The 22,693-nt window shown below is 36.3% G+C and overlaps 1 protein-coding gene and 1 pseudogene across 4 annotated transcripts in view; one reads left to right on the top strand and one right to left on the bottom strand.

Annotated features, from left to right (window-relative positions):
* Psme4 (proteasome (prosome, macropain) activator subunit 4) overlaps positions 1–22,693 on the bottom strand; it is a 109,376-nt gene that overhangs the window by 52,328 nt on the left and 34,355 nt on the right. For 3 of the 4 annotated variants that reach the window (NM_134013.3, XM_017314207.2, XM_011243649.3), the window contains exons 7-20: positions 22,494–22,568; positions 20,998–21,120; positions 18,895–18,987; positions 17,775–18,040; positions 16,659–16,845; positions 15,071–15,160; positions 13,531–13,595; positions 13,115–13,265; positions 10,994–11,092; positions 10,665–10,734; positions 9,752–9,819; positions 8,680–8,895; positions 7,750–7,907; positions 5,669–5,764 (exon numbers count right to left, since the gene is read on the bottom strand). In NM_134013.3, coding sequence (NP_598774.2) covers positions 5,669–5,764; positions 7,750–7,907; positions 8,680–8,895; positions 9,752–9,819; positions 10,665–10,734; positions 10,994–11,092; positions 13,115–13,265; positions 13,531–13,595; positions 15,071–15,160; positions 16,659–16,845; positions 17,775–18,040; positions 18,895–18,987; positions 20,998–21,120; positions 22,494–22,568 — 1,757 coding nt within the window. Of the gene's footprint in view, positions 1–1,753; positions 1,815–5,668; positions 5,765–7,749; positions 7,908–8,679; positions 8,896–9,751; positions 9,820–10,664; positions 10,735–10,993; positions 11,093–13,114; positions 13,266–13,530; positions 13,596–15,070; positions 15,161–16,658; positions 16,846–17,774; positions 18,041–18,894; positions 18,988–20,997; positions 21,121–22,493; positions 22,569–22,693 lie in introns of those variants that run through there. The other variant, XM_030245449.1, reaches the window with a different exon arrangement.
* Gm12103 lies at positions 6,153–6,514 on the top strand (annotated as a pseudogene).

Raw genomic sequence — 22,693 nt, 5'->3', positions numbered from 1 at the left:
GGTGGAACACGAGAAAGGGTTTGTCATTCCTGGTGTATAAGAACTGAAACCTTCACTGAGGATACAAAAATACTAGTTGTCTCAAGTAAAACTATAACTCTACTCAATTCATACTCAGTACCCCATAATACTAAATATTCAATCAGTCACACTATCTTAATAAGATTTAAAAAGTAATTTCTATAGTTAGTTATTTTCCATAAATCTTACTGTATCAAAAAAAAAACAAAAACAAAAAAAAACAAAACCCTATCAAAGGTGTGTAGAGTCAATAAAATGCTTGCTGCACCAGGCTATGAGGTTAGACCCCAGTACCCAAGTAAAAAGCTCAATATACCCAGTGCTAGGGAGAATCTAAAGAAGAACCTTGGGAGTTTACTGGCCAGCCATTCTAGACAAAGCAGCAAGCCCAGGTATGGGAAAAACCCTGTCTCAAAAACTAAGGTGGAGAATGATGGGGGAAGACGTCCAACAGCAGCCTCTGACCGCCACATATGTACCCCACACAGACACACATAACACGTATACTACACAAACACTATCACTTAATAGTCTATAGTGTGTCAACTGAATTGCTTTTCTATCATTTATCCTAATTAAACAAAAAATATCCTGCATTATTTCATGGTCTGTTTGGCTAATATCAAATAGAAAAAAAAAAGAAATCTACCTTTTAAAGATTTTAAAGTACTGAAACTTAAAAATATTTTATTCTTTCCTACTTTTGGAACAAAAATTAAAATACAACTGCCATATCATTCATATATAAGGTACTTTAATTTTATTACCAAGAATTCCCTTCATAGTCACTTATCTAAGAATCAACTTTAATTTGAACTCTTTCTACCTATCACAAATTAACTCTAATTGGTTTGACTTATTTAACAGCAATTGTTTCTGAATGAGCATATACACTATATGTGGCAGCACATGTCTATATACTCGAGGCCAGCCTGTATTACATAGAAAAAACAAAGAGCAACAGCCGCAAACTACAATTTAAGTTCTATATTCCCCTGGTTCAGTCCATTCTGCTCACTCATTCATTAATTCATTCATCTTAGCAGCTATTATTTGTCTTGAAAACTAAACACAATTCTGAAAAACAATTCAAATATAACACACTATAAGCAGTTCTACATGTTAATAATAATGGGAGTAAAATCATTTACATTCTTCTTAGACCAGGCCACCCACTTGATAACAAAACATCTTAAACTACCACATTATCTGTCCCATTAGATAGCAACTGCCTTACACTTAGGTAGAATTAGAAAAAATATCACTGGTGGCAAATAGAGGATGCTAAAAAAAATGAAGAAATGACAAAAACATAAAGGCAAAAATATAAGTCAGATGTGTACAAGGACTGGATCAATTGTCACCAAACAGGCACAAACAATATTATACATAAGTCTTCTACCTTGCTTTCCCAAGAACCCTTCCCAATCCTGAATAAAATAAATAAAAAGATTTGCAATCAAGTCATTGGCAGGTGTGCCTCCCATAATGCACAAGTGTTTCACAAGAGACAGTTGGCCATCTCTGTGTACCCAGCTCTCTGCATCGATAACAGATGAAACTAACACAACTGAAGAGCTACCATGGGAACAGAGGACTGGTAAGAGGAACTTTATACACTGGAGATTTAAAAGTAAGTATGAGAATAGATTTTCATGTCCGACACACAAAGCTTTTAAAAATCAATGAAAACAATCAGAAGGTGAAATAAGGAGAAAACAGGGTTACTCACCGTGGAGTAGTAACTGTTTCCTTTCCTGTGTGCAGCTTCCCCAGCAGTGCTGGGTAGTTTCCTGGAGGTGCCAAGAGAGGTTAGCTAGCCCTGCCCCTCATTGTATATGCAACACAACCTTTCACACATTAATGAAATGGTCTCAAGCGTAGTCGGTAAGACTTTTTTGAGTGGACAGTTAAGTTAGTAAAAGCTGAGATCCCAAAGAATGATCTGACGATGATGATCAGAGGAAAGGTGAACAAAGTAAAAGGAGTATATTTGGGGATGAAAATGGTGACTCCTCTACCTTGAGTAACCCTGTTTTTTAGATGTTAGTTTCTGCATCCTGTAATATCTGGTTAGACCTAAAAGATTATAACAGAAAGTGGACTGGAAAAGGAGAAAACTGAGGATTTCTGGATTAAAGGCAATGTCCAAAGTTCCTGTGTAACAATGGAAAGACATAATCCAACTTTCACATCTATACAGGTAGAGCTGTACCTCCTAACTACTGTAGCAGTAGTGTCTCTCTTAAAGTCCCGGGAGAAATTCCATTCTAAGATTCATTCAGCAATGTATGACATCGAGCATAACTGCTAAAACTTCAAACTTTTTAAAGTTGTATTAAGTTGAAAACTTTTTTAGCCTTAATTACCCCTCAAGGGCCTTATGCACACACTTTGACACGCAAAAGTTTATGGTAATTACAGGTATTTATTTAGTGACTCCCACCCCAACACACATTGCTCCATCATTTACTTTTAAACTTTGGATTTAGCTTTTTGTATTTGTCTGTCACTCACTGTATAGCATAGGAAAAAAAAAAAAAGTTTTACATTTAGTAGCCATTTCCCTAATAGTGAAATTAAGATCATCACATAAACTCCATTAGAAACAAAACTACTTAGAAGTAAAATGGGCTTCTGTTTTTCATCACAGATTTCCAGAGGACAAATATGATATCACCAACAAATACAGAAACCAGACCTGATTTGATACTAAGTCACTTGACTTTAAATGTAACAGACCATGATACATTTTTTTACACAAAACTTAGATGAAGAATTTAAATATACATTGAAAAATATTTTTTGAGTTGCTAATAGTTCCCCAAATTGATGTGGTATTTTAACCCCTGTAGCTTTACACTAATACACTCACCACTATAAGGCACCCTATTCTCTCCATCCGTGGGTTTCCCTCCATTGCCTTCAGACTAGAGTCTACCCTCAGTGTTCTTTTCCTCTCAGCTTTATTCTGCTGAGAGTCTCTGTGAACTCTACTCATTCTTCACACTTGGGGGTCACAGCATGAGCCACTGATTTAATTTCTCTCTTTCAACTCAATTCAGATAGATGATTTTAACAACAATTTTACTGTAGGAGAATAAGCATTTTAGAAGTTTTAAAGGCTATTTTATTAGTTTCAGATTCATTCACTTCTGCAATAAAAGTGAAAATAGTGCACACAGGAAATAAAAGCACAAAGTTGTACTCCACATTTTTGGATAAAGATAATACAAATTATTGCTGGAAATATTTCATTTATTACTTAAAAGCCAATGAAAGTTTTGTTTGTTTTCTTTTGTTTTTTGTTTTTTTAATTCCCACTTAATAGATAAGAGCACTGGCTGCATGCATTTCCAGAGGACTTGGGTTTGATTCCCAGCACCCACATACATGATGGCTCAACGTTATATGAAGTCTATAACTCCAGTTCCATGGAGATCTGTTGCCCACACGTATAAAATAGTGTAATAAAGTAAAAAATTTAAGTTCCAGTTTAGCAATTTAAATCAAAGAGATGATGACTTGTTTTTAACTAAACAAGTTATTATTCTGCATAGAACCTGTGTTTTAACATGTAAATTGTTCTTTGATTTTAAAAACTATTTATGCTTAATGTGTTCTGTATGACTTCATTATATTTTGTATTAAATTATTATCCAAAAGTGAAGGTTTCTGCCTCTTCCTACCTCCACTGTTCTTTCTGAGACAAAGTCTCACTATGGCCAATCTCAAATTTTCCAACTTTCTACCTCAGCTTCCTACAATTACAAACATGAGGTGCTGAGTCTGGTTAAATTTTAAAAAATCTAAAGCATAAAACTCTTCAGTCTAAATTATATTTCTAGTGAAAAACCTCATAAGTAGAAGTCTGTGTGAATCTTAGAGCTTAAATAATGCTGTATGATATAATATGGCATTTATTAATATACTAAATTTTTTTAAGAAAAGGCATCTCATATAAAAATCTAATTGGCGTTCTAAAAAACAAGTATAGAATTTTTTCTTGAGGGGAAAAAGGTTGTAACGAAATCTTGCTACACAGCCCAGAATGGCCTCAAACTTGCAATTCCCTACCTCAGCCACTCCAATGCATATGTGAGCCACTGAATCTGGTTTATAAGGGAACTTCTGTCACAATGAACGTTTACTTCAGAAGAGAAGAGCTTGGTGGCTACACCTGTAATCCCAATATGCTGGAAGCTTAAGGTAGAAGCCAGTCTGTGTTTCAGGCTTAGCCAAGTGTACAGAGGGACCTTAGTCTCAAACAAACAAACAAACCAATCAACCAAACAGAAAATGCCAGAAAGAAAGATGAAAATTTGCCACAGTTCACTACAATAGTATACATGGCAGAGCTACACACCAAGATAAACTGCAAGGCAAGCACAGGAGTCTCCTCAACTGGTCGTTTACCACTACATTCCAACCATCATAAGACATGTTTGAGCTCTCAAATTAATACATTAAGTGGCCACAATACTTTCTTGTCAACACTTTCTGTAGAACTCTGTTGACACACCCAATTTGGTAAGCACGAAACAGCGCTTTGTGTGCTAGACAAGGATTGTTTTTACAATATGACACAGGGTTAAAATCATTGGAGAGAAAAGGTTCAAAGGGCTCTCATCTTTAAATATATTTCAAAGTTAATCTTTCTTAACAAAAATGAACATTGGCAAAATTGTTCTTGTATCCAACTATAAGATAGACGAATGAAAAAAATCTAATTTTTTTCAAAGACTCACCAAGTTCTTAAACAAGCTTAAAACAGATTTTGCCTCCTAAAATTACACTACTATTTCTAAACTTAATACTCTGTGATGATAAATATTTCTAGGGTGAAATAATAGGCAATATGTTTTGGAAAGTATAACTCCAAATGACCATACAAATTGGTCATGCCCCCAAACACTTTTCCAGTAAAGCCTTTTATGGTTCTATTAAAAGACAAAGAGCAAAAAACAGCAAATAATTTCTCTAATCCCAATTTTTAAGGATAGCTACCTACTCATTTTTTATGTGATCTTCATTAGCTTTCTCAGCAATAAAATAGATGCTGGGAGAAATTTCACAGTAACCCAGCTGCTAACTCCTCATGCTAAGCAGTGCTCACTTCACGGCCCCTCCACTTTGCACAGCCCAGATGGCGGCACCAGCAATGGGTTAAATATTCTGCATGATATACCAAAAAGCAACACTGAAGAAAATATTAGTAAAACCACTCTTCTATAGGACTTGTTTTTGGCTGCAGGATCCTAACTCGATGCTGACTGCTGGCAAAATAGGATTTGTTTTGTTTGTTTGCTTGCTTGCTTTTTTAAAAAGAAGTGTATTAATCTTAAATTAATACTTCCTAACTGTTGTTTTAAAATGTACTAACCTGTAAATATATTTTACCTTGCAACCATATAAAAAAATCTGGATAAAAACCTTTAACAATTTCACAGACCTAAATTATACCTTAGGTATTTTGTTGGTTTTTTGCCCTAAGAACTACAAATATGAAAGATTAAATAATCCAGAAACAATATCAAGAACAAAGCAGTAGCCCATGAAGTAAGTAAACTTAAAATATACTCAAATGTCAAAAGAATAAAAACATGTAGGTTTTTTGTTGTTGTTGTACTGTTTTGTTTTTACTTACAAGTTAGTAACTGCCTCTCCTTTCAATGGAGGTAGAAGGTTCCCTGAACCAATCAAGCAGCTGTGTACTATAGTCAGACTCTGTAGAATATCATCTCTAGACAATACAAAAAAATATAGTCATTTTTAGAAAATACCTAATGCATTTTATCAAATTTATCACTTACTGTTAGAACACAAACATATTTATTGTTAATACTATGCCTACTTATACTTAGTCAGGCTTTTAAGAAATAATCACAAATAATAACTAACTGCACTCTGAGAAGGACAGTTTAGTTTAATTAACCAAATACAAAGATCTCTACTACTAATAAAAAATAACAAAAGAAAGCATGTCTACCTTATTTCAACTCTTAAACTTGGAATAGGAGGGTAAATAAAAAAGAAAAAGGGGTTAAAAAAAATCTAGCTACAGATGTGCTTCCCAAGAGCAGTTTAGAGCTTAAGCACTTCCGACGTCTGAGGAATGTTAACTATTCAGTATGGTGGCGGAGGTCAATAAACTGGAACTGATGGTCCAGAAAGCTGACTCTGATTTGGACTACCTTCAATATAGGCTGGAATATGAAATCAAAACTAATCACCCTCATTCAGCAGGACAGAAAAATGCAGTTGCAATTTTAAAGGAATTATCAGCAATAAGGTCTCAATATCAAGCTTTATATGCAGCTTTAAGGCAGTTTCTGTTGAGCAAAGAGACCAAGAGCTGCATTTGTGGTATTTTGAACAAGACAATGACCATGATACAAGAACTACAAAAGCAAACAAACCTGGAGCTTACTCTACTGACTGAAGAAGAGAAAGCTGTGACAGAGCAATTAAGTCTCACATGCCAGACTTATAAAACAGAATGTGAAAAAGGAACTCTGATGGAGAAAAGATCAATTCCAGAGATTCAGCAAGATGTCTAGAGGTTGGGGGCTGATGAGGAAGTCTGACATTTTCCTTGACTGAGAGGATCATGATGCATTTCATGAGGAAATTGTAAGAAGGGTAGATACCATAAGACTGAAAACCAAAAGAATGGAATGGGAATAAAGAAACGTAAATACTGATATATATATAAAGCAGTCTAGCACACTGTATAAGTCAGTGTTAGTCAATGAAACCTCTTCCTCCAAATCTTACCTATGTCTATTAAAAATTTCTGGCATTTGATAAACACTAAATTTCTTATTATTATTTCTGGAACTTTCAAAATTTTAAACTATAAAGGCCCAATGGATTAAAAATAACTATTTCTTGTTAAATGCCTATGGGAAATAAAGAAAATCTCAGTTAAATAACCTCAAAAGTCAACAATGAAAGCTACTAAAAAGAATGGATTTCTATGTTCAGTAGAGAGATATTTCCTTTGAAAGGAATATACCTTATCTATACTTTCCAATACAAGCAAGTAGAAAAGTGTTTCTGCCAAAAAACTGGGAGGGTAATAAGGGGTCAGTTTTTCTATTTAAGATGTTTAGGGAAGCAGAGAGTTCCTGGTCTATATGGCGAGAAACTGTCTCAAAATAAAACAAAAACAGAAAAATAAAATATACACAAACAATAGAAAAACCCTAAAATGTTTAGATGGGGCTGAATTATGAGTACAATGTCTGTCTAGCATGCCTGGGTTTGATCCTCAGCCTTGCGTGACCCAGGCAGGACAGGACAGGAATCAGAAGTTCAAGGTCTTCAAAAACCCAAGCTAAACCACACACCCAAAACAAGAGTTGAAACATTCACGAATTTTGTTACATAGTGTTCAATGTTTTTCTCAGTACATTTAATGCACATTTTAAAAACAAACACTGATTATGTTTATGTATCATGGGGCTACAGATGGCTCAGTTCCCAGAAACCACACGGCGGCTCACAACCACCAAGTCCACGTTCCAAGGAACCCAAAGCCTTCTGTGATTTCTGCAGCCAGTAGGCACGCACATGGTATAAATATGCAGGGGAAGCACTCATGCACATAAAATCAAAGAAACCTTCAAAAGAAGATTTAAAAAAAAAGAGGAAAATACATACATCAGATAACAAAGTTTGGGGCAGGCACTGAGGTTTGACAAATAATAATAGAAGAAAACTAACCTAGACATTTCAAGTTCTCCATCTCCACAACACTGGAGTTTGATAAGCTCAGGCTGAAGAAAGGAGTCTAACAAATAGAAGGCAAAAGAGACTTCTTCTGAAGAAGGAACATGCCACTGGATCCCCAGATTCCACAAATCTCCAGGCTTACCCCAGTCCTAGAAAAGAGAAGCTTTTTATTTAGTTGTTAAGCTGGAGAAAAACATGTATATACAATACTTCTAAAGTTTAAAGGCAGACATAGAAATAATATGAGCCAATATGTGCAAAAGAGACTCATAAAAAATTCATTTTTATTACTCCTGAATGTCTCCCTAAAAGCCACTTAATAAGCATTTACTGTAGGAGAGAAAGCAAGTTTATATGAAGCCAGCTAGTTCAGGATTAAAATTATATATAACTCTTGAAGTTAGATATGGCATAGCCACTGCAGAAAGGTAGAAAACTACCCAGGCATTAGCTATCACAGCACAGTAGTAGTTGACACAGGAAGATCACAACTTCAAGGCCAACCTAGGCTACATAGCAGGAAGGAAGGGAAGAGTTTTAGCTCCATGACAAGTTAAAAAGCACAAGGTTACTACTACATCCCAGTAACAGCTTTAAACACTGTACTTTAAAACAAGGAATTGGAGCTGGAGAGACGGCTCATCAGTTAAGAGCACTGAATGCTTTCCCAGGGCATAGGGGTTTACATTCCATCACCCATGTAGTGGCTCAAAATCCTCTAACTCCAACTTCAGATCCAATGCCCTTTTCTAGCCTATGTGGTACCAGGCATATATATGCTTCAGGCACACTTAATAAATAAACAACAACAACAAAATTTTTCTAAAGACTGGACATTTCTCTACACAGCAAGGAGAAACATCTCTGATTAACTTAAGAACCCAATAGAGTCTTTAATTCTAAATGGCTGAAAATGCTTGCCTTGACAGGGAAGTATTCAGAAGGCGGCTTGTTAAAGCCCCCCGGAACACTGCAGTACTCTGTAGGGTAGATTAGTGTGGTAGAACGAAGAAGATGATGCAGAAGGTTGCAAGACAGCGTGTAGCCCTGCTTACAGGTCAGGTGTAAGGTTCGCTGGAGAATCTTTACAAGCTGCTCCCTATACAGAAGTAACTTCTTCCCGTCTACACGAGTAATCTGAAAAGACAGGGAAAAATACTTGAAGGCATTTGGTTTGAATCTAGAATAACCAATTCAAGGTTCATTCATACTTGACACTGCAGTAGCTTAAAAACAATGTTTCTGTAAATGGCTCTAACTCATTTTAAAATCATTTTAGAAGTGTCATTTTTAACTATACTTTAGTAATGTTTTTTTTTTAACCAAAACACATATTCTAACTTTATGCTTTCATATGCCAAAGTAACATCCCTTTCAAAAGAATCAATATATCTTTAAAGGAACAAAATATATGTATTTAAATTTCTAAACTATCTCATAAAGAAAACTCAAGTTTGAGTGGTGATCAAATTTTGACTGTAAAAGATTTCTCAAGAGTTGGCATGGTGGTGCCCACCTTCAGCTTCAGCACTCTAGAGGCAAAGTCAGGCACATCTTGGTAAGCTGGAGACCAACCCGAGCCACAAAGTGACAATCATCCCCCATCAAAAAACAAAACAAAATAAAAATTAAAAATTCCAAATATAATAAACTCCCAAATGATAAGTTATCCATCTTTAACAGAAAAGTGAACTCAGAACATTTCCATCTTATTTGACAATGACAGACTTTTAAATATTTCATCTTCCTGAAGCTAAAGCTTGGTGGTGTGTCCCTGTAAACCCAACACTCAGGAGGGCAAGAAAGAAAGATTACCATGAGTTCCTACATATTGGAAATATAATGATACCTTGTCTCATCAAAACAACAGCAACAACATTAAATCCCCAATGTCTTACTTTTCATATGTAAACATCAGTCTGACCAAAACCAAACCAAACAAAAGACTAAACCTAGAAGCAAGCGAGTGCTTTCTTCCAAATGCTTCTAATACCTCAGACAGAAGCTGAAGGTTCCACAGCAACTCCTTGTCTAGCTCTTCTTCATTCAATACATCATCATCTACAATGGCAAAATAGCATCATGGAAGAATCATGAGTCCAATGGATATAGTACATTAAAATATTTCTATTTTATATTCCTAATAGTTCAGAAAATCTTTCAGGGAGACTTAAGTCTTCATAAAAGTAAAGTCACTTCAGAAAGACGTGAAAAAGTATTTTTAAGAAAGTCACAGGCTGTAATGGCACAAGCTTTTAATCTTAGGAGGCAAAGACAAGCAGATCTCTGAGTTCAAGGTCAGTCTGGTCTACAAGGCTAGTTATAGAACAGTCAGGGGCTTCACAGAAAAAGCCAAAGGAGAAAAAAAAAAGAGAGAAGAGGGGAGGGGAGGGGAGGAGAGGAGAAAGAGGGAGAGAGAGAGAGAGAAACAAAGGAAAAAAGGAAGGAAAGAGACAGACAGACAGACAGACAGACAGACAGACAGACAGACAGACAGACAGAAAAAAATAAAAGAAAGAAAATCATCAAACTAACCAAGACTTCTGCCAATTGGCATCTCACAAAAAGACTGACATTTTCCAAGTAGCTCCTGATACCTGTTTCATGAAAATATTAATTCAATATGGCATGACTTCAAAGTTACTTACTAACCTGGATGATATATTATGTGTGCATGTGGAAGGGGGTACACCTTTAATGCTAGTTCTTCAGAGGCATAGGCAGGTGGCTCTAGTGAGTTCCAGGATAGCCAAGGCTATCCTCTCTCAAAAATAATCTCATAAATTAAACAAACAAACAAAATATAAATGCTACACAGACTAAAGGATCTATTGATATTATCAGTATTCTAAGAACAAAGAAAAATGTATTTGAAAATTACACAGGTTTTACTTGTAGCGACTTACTCATTGTAAGCTGAGTTATAACACCATAGCAGTGGGGAACAAACAGCTTCAGGGATTCTTCTGGGCAACACTGAAAATGCATTATTGTTAATAAGGTGTCATTTATGTAAAGTAAATACTTAACAGTCATAAAAGATGAAGCAGCACTATATATATAGCACTATATAGCACTGCAAGAGCAGTGTGCTTTAATAACAAGTTCTTATGAAATCCCATACACCCATAACCCATAACCCAACGAGGCTGGAGGAGGAAAGAATATTTGAGGCTAACCTGGGCAAAAACAAGACACAGTATCTAAACAAAAATCAAGATACAACAAAACTTACCTTCACAGCAGCTCGGCACATGTCTGCCACCATGCGACCTGCAACTCTTGTTTCAAATATATGTGAAACAGAAAAGTTAAAGACCTTCTGAAGGGCCACCTGTTGATACAGAAAAAATGAAAACACTCAATCAGTGTAATTCTTTAGAAATTAACCATCTCTTGGAACATTAAAAAAATACTATTCTAACAGTAACTAAGAAGTAAAATTTTAACCACTGATTACATTCAGGTCTAAAACACAGCTTCTATGGATAATAACTTAAAAATACTTGAGGGGACTGACAAGAGAGTTGAGCAGGTAAAGGTAACTGTCACCTTTACTTTAGTTTAAGTCTCAAAACTTGCATTGTAGAAAGAGAAAACAGGCTGCCAAATGTAGTCTACACATGCACAGTGGCACACACACCCATACAGACAGAAGAGAGGGAGAGAGGGAGGAGGTAAGGGAGGAAAAGTTAAAAACAAAACCATTTGGAAAGCAGTAGTTGATTTGAAATTGAAATGCTATCTACCATTACAGTAAATGGAAGCCAATGCAATTTAATCACCTCCAATAACTAATATAATAGAACAGAAATTTTTTGGATATCTATTTCTTAAAATTTGTCATTCTGACAAGTATCAGCCATACATTGCTGTATCTACTTTAAAGAACTGAAGCATGTCTGGTGTGGATGCTTACATCTATAATCCCAGTGAGTGGAGGTGAGACAAGGGGTCCACTGCATATTGAGAGCATTCTGTGATACATAGCAAGTTCCTGGCCAGCCTGGATATAAATCCAAGACCTTGTCACAAAACCAAACCAAACCAAAAGAGACTTGAAGTAGTCTACTTAATTTTACAACATCACAAAATCTTAATCTACATGAAGGAATGGATTAACAAATACCAAAAGTTAGAAACAAGGTTTGTCTGCTAAGAGATGGGTTATCTTCACTTCTTTAGATTCTTTATAGTCTTCCTTTTTTGTTGCTGGGTTTTTGTGTTTTGGTTTGTTGTTTGTTTGTTTGCTTGCTTGCTTGCTTGTTTGACACAGTCCCATGCAGCCTGGTTGGCTTGAGGATAACCCTGAACTCATATATATCTTGCTAGGATAAGAGCCAGTATTAGCAGCTCTGCCTTTAGTCCCAGCACTGGAGAGGCAGAAGCAGGCAAGTTGTTAAGTTCTAGGGCAGCCTGGTCTACACAGTGAGCTCCAGGACAGTCAGAGCTCTATAGTGAGACCAGGTCTCAAAAACAAAACAAATGCTGGGACAACAGGTGTGTATTACTCTACCTGACTATGCTCATATATTCTTAGTAACCATTATACATGGGTGTAGTATAGCTGAGTTTTTATCAGGATGAACATATTAAATGTTGATTAATCTTGAAGGAAGGAAGGAAACAAATAGAAACAGTAATTTTAAAGACCATATACCTAGAAGAATGAGAGGCTGTCAGATGAATGGGTATTTATGCCTTAAAAGGACGTCTTTTCAAATTCATCATAAAATTATCCTACCAAGAATTTAATTTTTATTATGTGATGCAAATTTTTCTAAAACGTCTCTCAATTAAATTACAAATTTTAAAAATATGGCCAATATCAGGCAAGGTGATACTCCCCTATAAAGTGAGCACCTGAAAGGGAGGGGAATTCTCCTTGAGCACTCTTCTGTTTATAGACATTTAGAACATAATGCTATCATTAACACTGACCCCAGAGTCAACAATAACTCACACCTGTTCAAGCTTACTTAATGTAATTCTTATTCAGCTAGCACAATTCTCTTATGCCTAGAAACATTAGAACTCATGCATTACACTTCAGTTTTAAATTACAAAGTCACCAAAGAAAAGCTTGAAAATACAAAATATGCATCACTAAGTCACTTTAAAGAACATTGTGTCTATACATAATCTGTAGAAAAGGGATACGTGACAATTAATAGACTCTTTTTACCCCTTTACACATACAATGATTTCTGCAAATGTTATCTGCAGACACATTTCAATGAGGATGAACAACGTTTTATTAAACCTTCAGTTGAGCATAAAGGATAACGATACTCAATGCAAAAACATCAATTAAATAAAAAGATTGTAGTTACATTTTGTAGTCGTGTTCTCTTACCATAAATATGTCTTTGGAACATTGTGTGAGGATTGTACTAAACGTAGAAGATAAGCCTAATTCAACCAAACTCTCCAAATGAGTCATTTTCTCTGTTTCTGTCTCTTCCCTTGTTTGCTCCAATGTACTACTTTCTATTAGTCCAAAGCATCTGAACAATCCAAACAAAGCAAAGTTTAGGAACAAAAAAACTAGTGACAGCCAGGTAAACCTCTATTCTTATTACTACTCAAAGACACATCTATTCAAGTTTTTCATAACTCATAAATAGACTTCACAGTACCAACCTTAGCTTTGGGTAAAATCTAAATAAAAAGTTACAGCACTGAAAGAAACCAGTTTCAAGGTAACATGTAACGCCCCCCCCACCCCCTTTAATCTATCTGAGAAAAGATAGAACTGAGTTATCAACTTACCTGTCCATAAATTGTAACACAAAATCCTCAAATTCAGCTGTTGCCGAACAAAGTTCTTTTTCAATCTATAACATTGTAATATGGGGGGGAAAAGTTACAAATATGCTTAATTTCTCCCTCTGAAGTAATGAAATTCAATTATAACCTAACAAGCAAGTCGATGCACTTTTTTTTTTGCATTGGATACTGTCATAAACACCATAACCACATATATCAAGTCAGAGCTATTTCACTACTTTATTTGAACCAAGGCAACCAACTTTATTTTTAACTCAGGTTTCAAAATGCTTCTAAAGCTGTAAAGGACAGCACTGTATTACTTCATACCCAAATGATAAAGTAACACAAGCATACAAAAAAGAAAACATGTGACAACCTCAAAAATACTGCTTTCACAAAAGAGGGTTAGAATAGACTGGTGCTACTAGTATAGAGGACAGCAGAAAAAGTGTACTATTAAATATTGCACAATGGAAGGACAACCTTCCTTAACAAAGACTTGGTTCAAAGGTTATCACTGTTGAGACACTATGTAAATCTTAGGCTTACAGCATTCAGCTTGAAACTTTTAAGAATTAGGCTTCTTCACCCTCCCATATTTATTTGGCATGTTTTGTGTAGTTACAGGCTCTAACTTTAGTTTCAGTAGTATTCAACTACTGTGTGTGTGCAAATGCATTTGACATACATGTGGAGGTCAGAGGACAACTTTATAGAATCACTTCTTTCCTTTCACCTTTACATGGATTCTAGGGATCTATTTCACATCACTAAGCTTGCTCAGTAAGTACCTTTTCTGGATGAGGTATCTCATTGGTACACCGTTTGTGTCTGTAATTTCTAAGATTATTGGACATTTCTGACTTGTAGTAAGAGAAGAAATTTAAATGGTTTCCTTTTGGTAAAACTTCACTTATTCTATGCTTCTTAACAGTTCCATAAGAACCACAGAAATTAAGAAACCCTCTGTATTAAATGCCACTGCTCCTGGAAAAGGTTATTTAGGCAGGCAATGATGGATGGGAAAAGTGGCAGTACCGCCTATGCGGAACAAACCCTGCAAACAACGACAACAAACTGAAATATACCAGCAGCTATTTGGAAAAAGGCCTGTGCTTCCTGTACGTCCTAGGCTGTGTGATACAGCTATCTCACCAAAGATGCCATGGCTTCTAGTCATACAGGTAACTCCAGTAAAAACAAAGTTACTTATTTGTGAGGGGGACTGACCCTAGATCCTCATGCATAATAGACAAACACTGTACCACCTTTTATAATTTTTATTATTCAATTTTTGAGCCATGATAAGTGATACAGGTTTGCCTTGAACTAACTCATGACCCTTCTACCTCAGCTCTCTAGGCACTGTGATTGCCAGTGTATACACCACACCAGCTTCCCTGTCCTTTAGTAATTGTACTTTCTATAACCTATCTGAAACTGTGTTTCATTTTGTTTTTAAAAAGAATTAAATGTTAATGTGCATATAAGGAAATATCACATTTCAGTTAAGCCTTTTATAGCCAGAAAGTATCCTTACTTCTGTGAGGTCATTTCTTTCTTGCAGTACAGATGAACAGTCTACTAAAGGCACCAGAGTAGAAAATGTTCCTATAAATTGGAATGTGATCTATGGGAAGAGACAAAGGATTTTCAACATCAATTATGTAACTGTACTTCAACACAAGTTATGTTAAAAGCTAAGTACAAATATTCAAATGTTCTTAAGGGAAATTCCATACTGGTCTTTCTGGATACTTTTCATTTAGAATTATCATTTTTGTCTATTTGGGGGAGAGGGAGGCAAAACTAACTCACACAAACCTGAAATTCATTATGCAGCCAAGTATGTACTCAAAATCATAGTGGCCTTCCTAGCTCAGTCCCCCAGTTGCTGTGATCACAGGAGTTAGCCACTACTCCTGACTCTAAAATTAAACATTTAGGGTTCCTAATAATTAGCTAAATGTTCCTTTAATAACTGTTATAGTAAAATTTATTCCCATTATATATTAAGCCTAAACACATAGTTCTCCAATCTTCTGTCACTAAAAATTTACTTTTCCTTCCACCTGAAAATATAACATGACAGGGAAATGCTAACCTGTCATAGAACAGGAAAAAAGAAGGAAGAAGAAGAAGGAAGAAGAAGGAAGAAGGAAGGAGGGAGGGAGGGGGGAAGGGAGGGGAGGAAGAGGAGAAGGAGAAGAAGGAAGAAGGAGGGAGGAGGAGGAAGAAGGAGGAGGAGGAGGAGGAAGAAAAAGGAGGAGGGAGAAGGAGAGAGAAGGAGGAGGAGAGAGAAGGAGGGAGGAGGAGAAGGAGGAGAAGAAGGAGAAGGAAAAAAAGAAGAAGGAGGAAGAGGAGGAAGGAGGAGGAAGAAGGAGGAGGAAGAAGGAGGAAGAAGAAGGAAGGAAGAAGGAGGAAGGAGGAGGAGGAAGGAGGAGGAGGAAGAAGGAAGAGGACGAAGAGGAGGAGGAAGGAGGAAGAAGGAAGAGGAGGAAGGAGGAGGAAGAGGAGGAGGAAGGTGAAGGAAGAGGAGGAAGGTAAAGAAGGAGGAAGAAGGAAGAAGAGGAGGAGGAGGAGGAGGAGGAGGAGGAGGAGGAAAAGAAAAAGAAGACACCAAAGCAGTGAAGTCAGGGAAAAAATGTGTAGAAGTAAAAGCTGGAATTTTATATGCTGTAATTTTTCCATTGTTATTCACGGGGAAGAAGATTTTGTTATTCAGAGACACAGTCTCACTATGTAGTCCAAGTTAGTTTCAAACTTTACTCAGTCTCCCAAGTGCTTGAACTATGGGTGTCTGCCACTATGCCCAGCTTCTATGACCTGTAACTTTTTATCACTCTTCCTTGGTCACCCAAATAAAGAAAAGAGCAAGAGAATCATCCTGAAACGTTTACTATGTCTAAGAAAACCTGCAACTACATAATGAATTTTAAAACATGAACAATAAACATATGCAGATCAAGGAAAACTACAAAGGAAGGTATTACATAAATCAATTGTGCACAAACCTCAACTTAACCATTTCCAAATGTAACACTATAATCTAAAGGTATCTAACTAAAAAGAAAAGTATTTATTTAACAACAATAACAGCTACAAAACAAAATCATCAATATGCTTACCATGCACTTACTAAAGTCGTTTGGATCTACCCCAGGCAATGCTCTCATCAACAGAGGTAGCATGTGTGTTGGCCCTTCGGGAAACCATTTGCTGCCTGATACCAAACTTCGGGCTACTCCAATTACACAATTTAAAGTAGCTGTGAGCTGGTGAGGTTCTGTTAATGTCTCTAAAGCAGGGTATGTTCTATAGTTTAAAACAGAGTACAGTTTCAATGTTAAATATACTAAGTTCATAAGCTGCATTTTGACCTGCAGAACTACAGATAGCAGAATACTGAGTGGAAACTTTGTACTAACATGAACAGATTTATACACACAAAGGAACAATACAGTTACAATCACACCCCTATCTGATCTTGTCTCCATACAAACTCCAGTGGGGAAAAAAAAAAGCATAAACTTATAAGCTTTCACTGTTTCAGCCAACTTAATCCACAGCATACTGAACTAAGGAAGACAAGGTACAAATATTCTACTTAGTCCTGTTACAAACAAATATCTTTTAGTCTTTTCTTTTTGGAGATAAGGTCTCCTGTAGCGCAGGCTAAGGATGACTTTGAGTTTGATACTCTTTCATCATCTTGACTAAAAGTACTAAAATTACAAGCTTGTACCACAATTTCTGCCATGTCAAGTTTTATATGCAGTGAACCCACAGCTTTGGACATGCTAACAAAGGACTCTACCAACTCAGCCACATCTCCCCACCTTATTTTTTCTGAGACTGGGTCTCAATGAAACTTGAGGTCACTGACTGGCTACAATGGCCAGCCAGCAAGTCCCAGCAAGTCCCAAGGATCTTCCTGTCCTTACCTGTCCAAAGCTGCACTTACAAGCACCTAGCTTATAAAGTGGACACCTAGGGTCTTTACACAGAACTTCAATTATTTCCCTCTGCAATCTACTTAGTACAGAAGACATATGTAAGCACTGCTTTCCACAGAAAGGCAAATAATAACAGTAGTGTCATTTAATTCTTTTAGATTTAATTATTTTTTGTGTACAGGTGTTTTGTTCAAACATTATGCTTGTACAGCACATGTGTGCCTGGTACCCACGGTGCTGGAAAAGAGCATTAAATCCCCGGGACTTGAGTTACAAAACTGAGCTTACCTTTCAAGCACAGGGGGTATTACTAACTCAGGTCTCATAAGTGCAAGGTTCTGCAGAGCCTGGGCTGCTTCTAGACTACCAGTTTTGCTAAACATAGCCAAGAGGACAGGCTGAATAATGCATTGTACAAAGTCTGTAACATCTTCATCAGTAAGCTTATGGCTTTCAGGCACAGGAGTTAACCAGGAGGGCTTCTTGAATCTTTCACGATGTAATCTCCTAACAACACTGTTTGGCAACCGCTGAAGGAGTTTCATTAACTTGTTCTGGGAACATAGAAACAATAGGTTCTACTCAGGTTCAACTTTCCTACATAGATCTTTTCTCTCAAGTAAGAAAAAAAGAAAAAGAAACACTCTGAATACAAAGAACTTTATGCTCTTACTACACAAACAGCATGCTATACAAACTAGCAAAGAGTAATTTCTAAATTCAAGGATTTAATTTGTTTCGTTTTCCTTTAGACAGAGTCACACTATGTAGCATAGCCTGGTTCTGTGATCTTCCTGCCATAGTCTCATGGGTGCTAAGACTACAGTCATGTGCTTTCCTGCCTTGCCTTAAATTCATGTTTCAAAACAGTTTCTAGTCAGGCATGGTAACACACACTAATAAGAGTGTTCAGGAGGCAAAGACACAGGGATTTCTGGTAATTTGAGGCCAACCTGGTGTGCATAGTAGGTTCTGAGCTAGCCAGGGATACACAGTGAGAGCCTGTCTTAAAAGAGAAGGGGAGTGAAAGAAAGTACATTCCTACCAAATAAAAATTTTCCATTATTTCTTTTTTTTTAAAAGATACTTAATCAGTCAATTAAAAGACAAAACAAAGCTAAAATATCGACAAAATAAAACTGGCGTGATGTGGCTATGCTTTTGTGGCATTATTTATTATTTTGTCAGTAATAGCCATGTGGCGTTAAGTTAGTGTGTATGTATATATGTGTGTGTGTGTGTACATATGTATGTATGTACGTATGTCAAACACACAGATTTGATCTAACCACTTACACATAGCCAAAGCTTACATGACAGATAAGAAATATTACCGTTCTAAGATAAACAATAGCTAAATTATATCTTTATTTCTTCAAATACTATAACAGAAACTGAACATACTTACCAGCCAACGCCCATTATTTGAAGGATGATAAAATGATGTGATGCTGTTAAACAAACCAGCTAAATGTTTTTGTACTAATTTACTTGGTCCACCCTGTCCAGATACACCCCAAAAAAAGGAGAAAGAGAGAGAGAGAAAGAAACATTAATATCTATATTATACTGTATATGAACTGATCAATAAGTCAAATCCTAGATATAAAGGTCTAATGTGGATTCCCTTTATTGTAACAGTTGTACCTGAAACCACAGTCAAAACATAACTCCCTAGTAATCTTTGCACAAATCAGTTTAAAAACATTCCAATAAACACAAAATTAATTTACTTAATTCTGAATAAAACTGAGAAGGTATCATCTTTCAACTTAGGGAAACAGTAGACTGTATTGTTCTTGTAAAAAAACAAGAATACTATAATTTAACATAAAGACTGTAATCTTGGTATAATCAAGAATAGTAACAGGGCTGGTGAAATGACTCATGAGTAAAAACAATGGTCTCAAGCCTGACAGTGTTGGACCCAGGACCCACGCGGTAGAAGGAGAGAACAGACTCCCTTGTGCTGTGCTCTGACAATCCCATGGGGAGAGTGGCTCCTATGTACAAGCACACAATTTAAAAAAAAAAAGATGACAACATAAGCCATACAAAGCACTCCTTAAAATGAATCATTAAGTTGCTCATTGTATGAAACAAAGATTTACATAACATACTCAACACACATTTTATGATGCACATTTTTAATTCAAAAATATATTTTATTTATTAATCTATTATTAAAACAATGGGGGGGAAAAAAGAAGAAAATTAGCATTCATCTAAAGGGCTACAGGGGCTCATACCCTCCAGCTTGACTAAAAATGGTCTTTTAACAACAGCAAGGAAGACAAAATGTCAAATTATATTAAAAAAAAGGGTATACTGGCTCATACTTAAAATCCCAGGCAAGAGCAAGAAAAATCCCTGCAAGTTAAAAGGTCAGGCTGATTTACATACAACATACTAAGTCCTAGGTTAATCAAGGCTATATAACTAGACCCTGTCTTAATCTTCCTCTCAAATCGAGAGAGAGAGAGAGAGAGAGAGAGAGAGAGAGAGAGAGAGAGAGAGAGAGAGAGAGAGAGGAGCCTGTTTTTATTAATGGGCCTTCCCACTCAAATGCAGGCATAAATGAAGCCTATGTCTATGTTTCTCAGTACAGAAACCAGAAGAGAGCAAACTACAAGAAACCAAAATGATTCCACAACAACTCAATATCACAATTTTCAAACTTCTGATAGAATAATTAGCATAACTGTTTTTTTTTAAATTATACTTCCAAATCACATAAAGAAGTGGCTAGCCGGGCGTTGTGGCACACGCCTTTAATCCCAGCACTCGGGAGGCAGAGGCAGGCGGATTTCTGAGCTCTAGGCCAGCCTGGTCTAGAGTGAGTTCCAGGACAGCCAGGGCTATACAGAGAAACCCTGTCTCAAAAAAACAAACAAAAAACAAACAAACAAAAAAAGAAGTGGCTAATATGCATTATGTATTGAATACAAGAGAAAACTAAAGTTCTATGTAACAGTACGAGTTTCAACTCTCACTGTAATTCTGTATGAACATTCTGTCTTTTCCACACAAAAAAATTATCAACTATAGACTAACAATTCAAGAGGTAAAAACATTAAAAATAAATCCTATAATTTAAATATAAAGCTGCTCTAATAGTATATGTATATTTCAAAAGTGACACTGAAAACCATATGGAAATTAACAAGTAATGGATTATTACAGATCTTAGATATGGATGCACAACATCGGAAAATAGCTGACATTTGTCACACAAGGTCCTAGCTCCAACCCCCAGAAAAACAAATGCTGGTAAGAGAAGGGAAGAGAGTGGATGGGGGGGGAGGGACAGGGGAGGGAAAGGGACGGAGGGGAGGAAGAAAGAAACGAAGGAAAGAGGTAAAGTGAGGTAAAGGGAAAGGCATAGAAAGTAAAAAAAGAGAAGAAAACTATCTAATAATCAAGTGACCAACCAAGCTATTAACATGAGCTTGGACCAAAAGGTTAAAGAAAACTTAGGTGTATTTTATGAAACACATAATTAACTACAAACCATCATTGCGGTGATCCATATTACAGCATGTCCTATATCATAAGCATTTGTTAAAAATCTTGGGACTAAAACTTGACTGCTTCCCACTGGGAGGTTCAGGCTTCTCAGAATTCTTGTAAATATCTTTTAAGGCAAAACAAAATAAATATAGGAATAAAAAGGTTCATAAGTATCACAATAAGTCCTTAAATAGCCAAGTGAATGTTAGGTATAGTCTTAAATAAACCTTCATTCCCCACCCCCATGCAATTCTAAGCAAAATTATCAGCATACAGTGATTTGCTTTATTCTTTAGAAAGTAGATATATATATATATGTAACAGATTTATCGTATGATGCTCTGAGGTCAGAGGCAACAGATATGAAGCAGCTGAGTCCATGTACTCAAACAATGAGATATTTATAGTTAAACATAAAGGAAAAACTGAAGCTTGTACAGTTAAGCATGAGCCTTTCCCTCCTTTCACTTTCTGAGTATACACATTATTTTCCTGTGTTCTCATTTTTATGCCAAAGATGCTGGACAGCAGCAGCTCTAACAGAGCAGCTGGCAGACCGCTCACCTTTCAAACCTTAACGCTGACTTGAAGTCCTCCTTGAGTATTTGTGTGTTAGGCAGCATGGAATCACTGTATTTTAATGTAATTAAGTTTATACTCTAAAGCTATCACTACTGATAGGGTCCCAAATGAGGGGAAGGGCTGCTTCTGTTCCTTAGTTTTTAGAAGTTAACTACAGTGGAAAAGAACAAAAGCAAAGACAACAAGGACCTTTCTGTTGATTACTAGTGCTGTTCTAATGCCAATTTCCACCTCCTGCAAGGCCTTCCAAGAGATTTCTTTCTTTTTTTCTTTTCTTTAAAGATTTATTTATTTATTTTATGTATGTGAGTACTGTAGCTGTACAGATCGTCGTGAGCCTTCATGTGGTTGTTGGGAATTGAATTTTAGGACCTCTGCTCTCTCCAGTGGGCCCCACTCACTCAGTCCCTGCTTGCTCCGGCCCAAAGATTTATTTATTATTACACATAAGCACACTGTAGCTGACTTCAGACACACCAGAAGAGGGCGTCAGATCTCATTGTACGGGTGATTGTGAGCCACCATGTGGTTGCTGCTATTTGAACTCAGGACCTTCAGAAGAGCAGTCAGTGCTCTTACCTGCTGAGCTATCTCACCAGCTCTCCAAGAGATTTCCAATACAACTGAATAATACACCTCTGAAGATATTCTAGCTTTAATTACTAAGAGGTAGGGGGAGTGGGTAACACTCTAGAATGCAATCAAATTTAATACAGACAACTCTTTGAAAGGAATGAACTCATGATAGTCCTAATGATTTATTTACTACTTTCTAAATTATTTACTCTCAAAATTATACTTCATGTTCTTCAATGCAAGACATGTATAACATCTGACATTAGAGTTTAAAAAAAATCCCCTTTACCAAATAATGCTAGTTATCAGGACTATGATACACACAAATGTTCTAATTACCTTCGGTACATATGGATCCCAATCTATGTATCCTATATTATCTGTAGCCAATCGAGCAAAGAGATTTACTAATTGCTGAAAGTAAACAAAAACAAAATAATGTTAAGCTGATGTTGTTATTTTAGAATGTTCATTATAATCCTTATTCTGTTGTTTTCTTGAGGTGATTCTTACTGTCTGCCAGAATGGTCCCTGAACTT

The sequence above is a fragment of the Mus musculus genome, chromosome 11 (assembly GCF_000001635.26).
Source record: "Mus musculus strain C57BL/6J chromosome 11, GRCm38.p6 C57BL/6J".
Lineage (NCBI taxonomy): Eukaryota > Metazoa > Chordata > Mammalia > Rodentia > Muridae > Mus > Mus musculus.
Note: the sequence above shows the minus strand (reverse complement) of the source record. Positions and strands in the feature narration are given on the sequence as shown.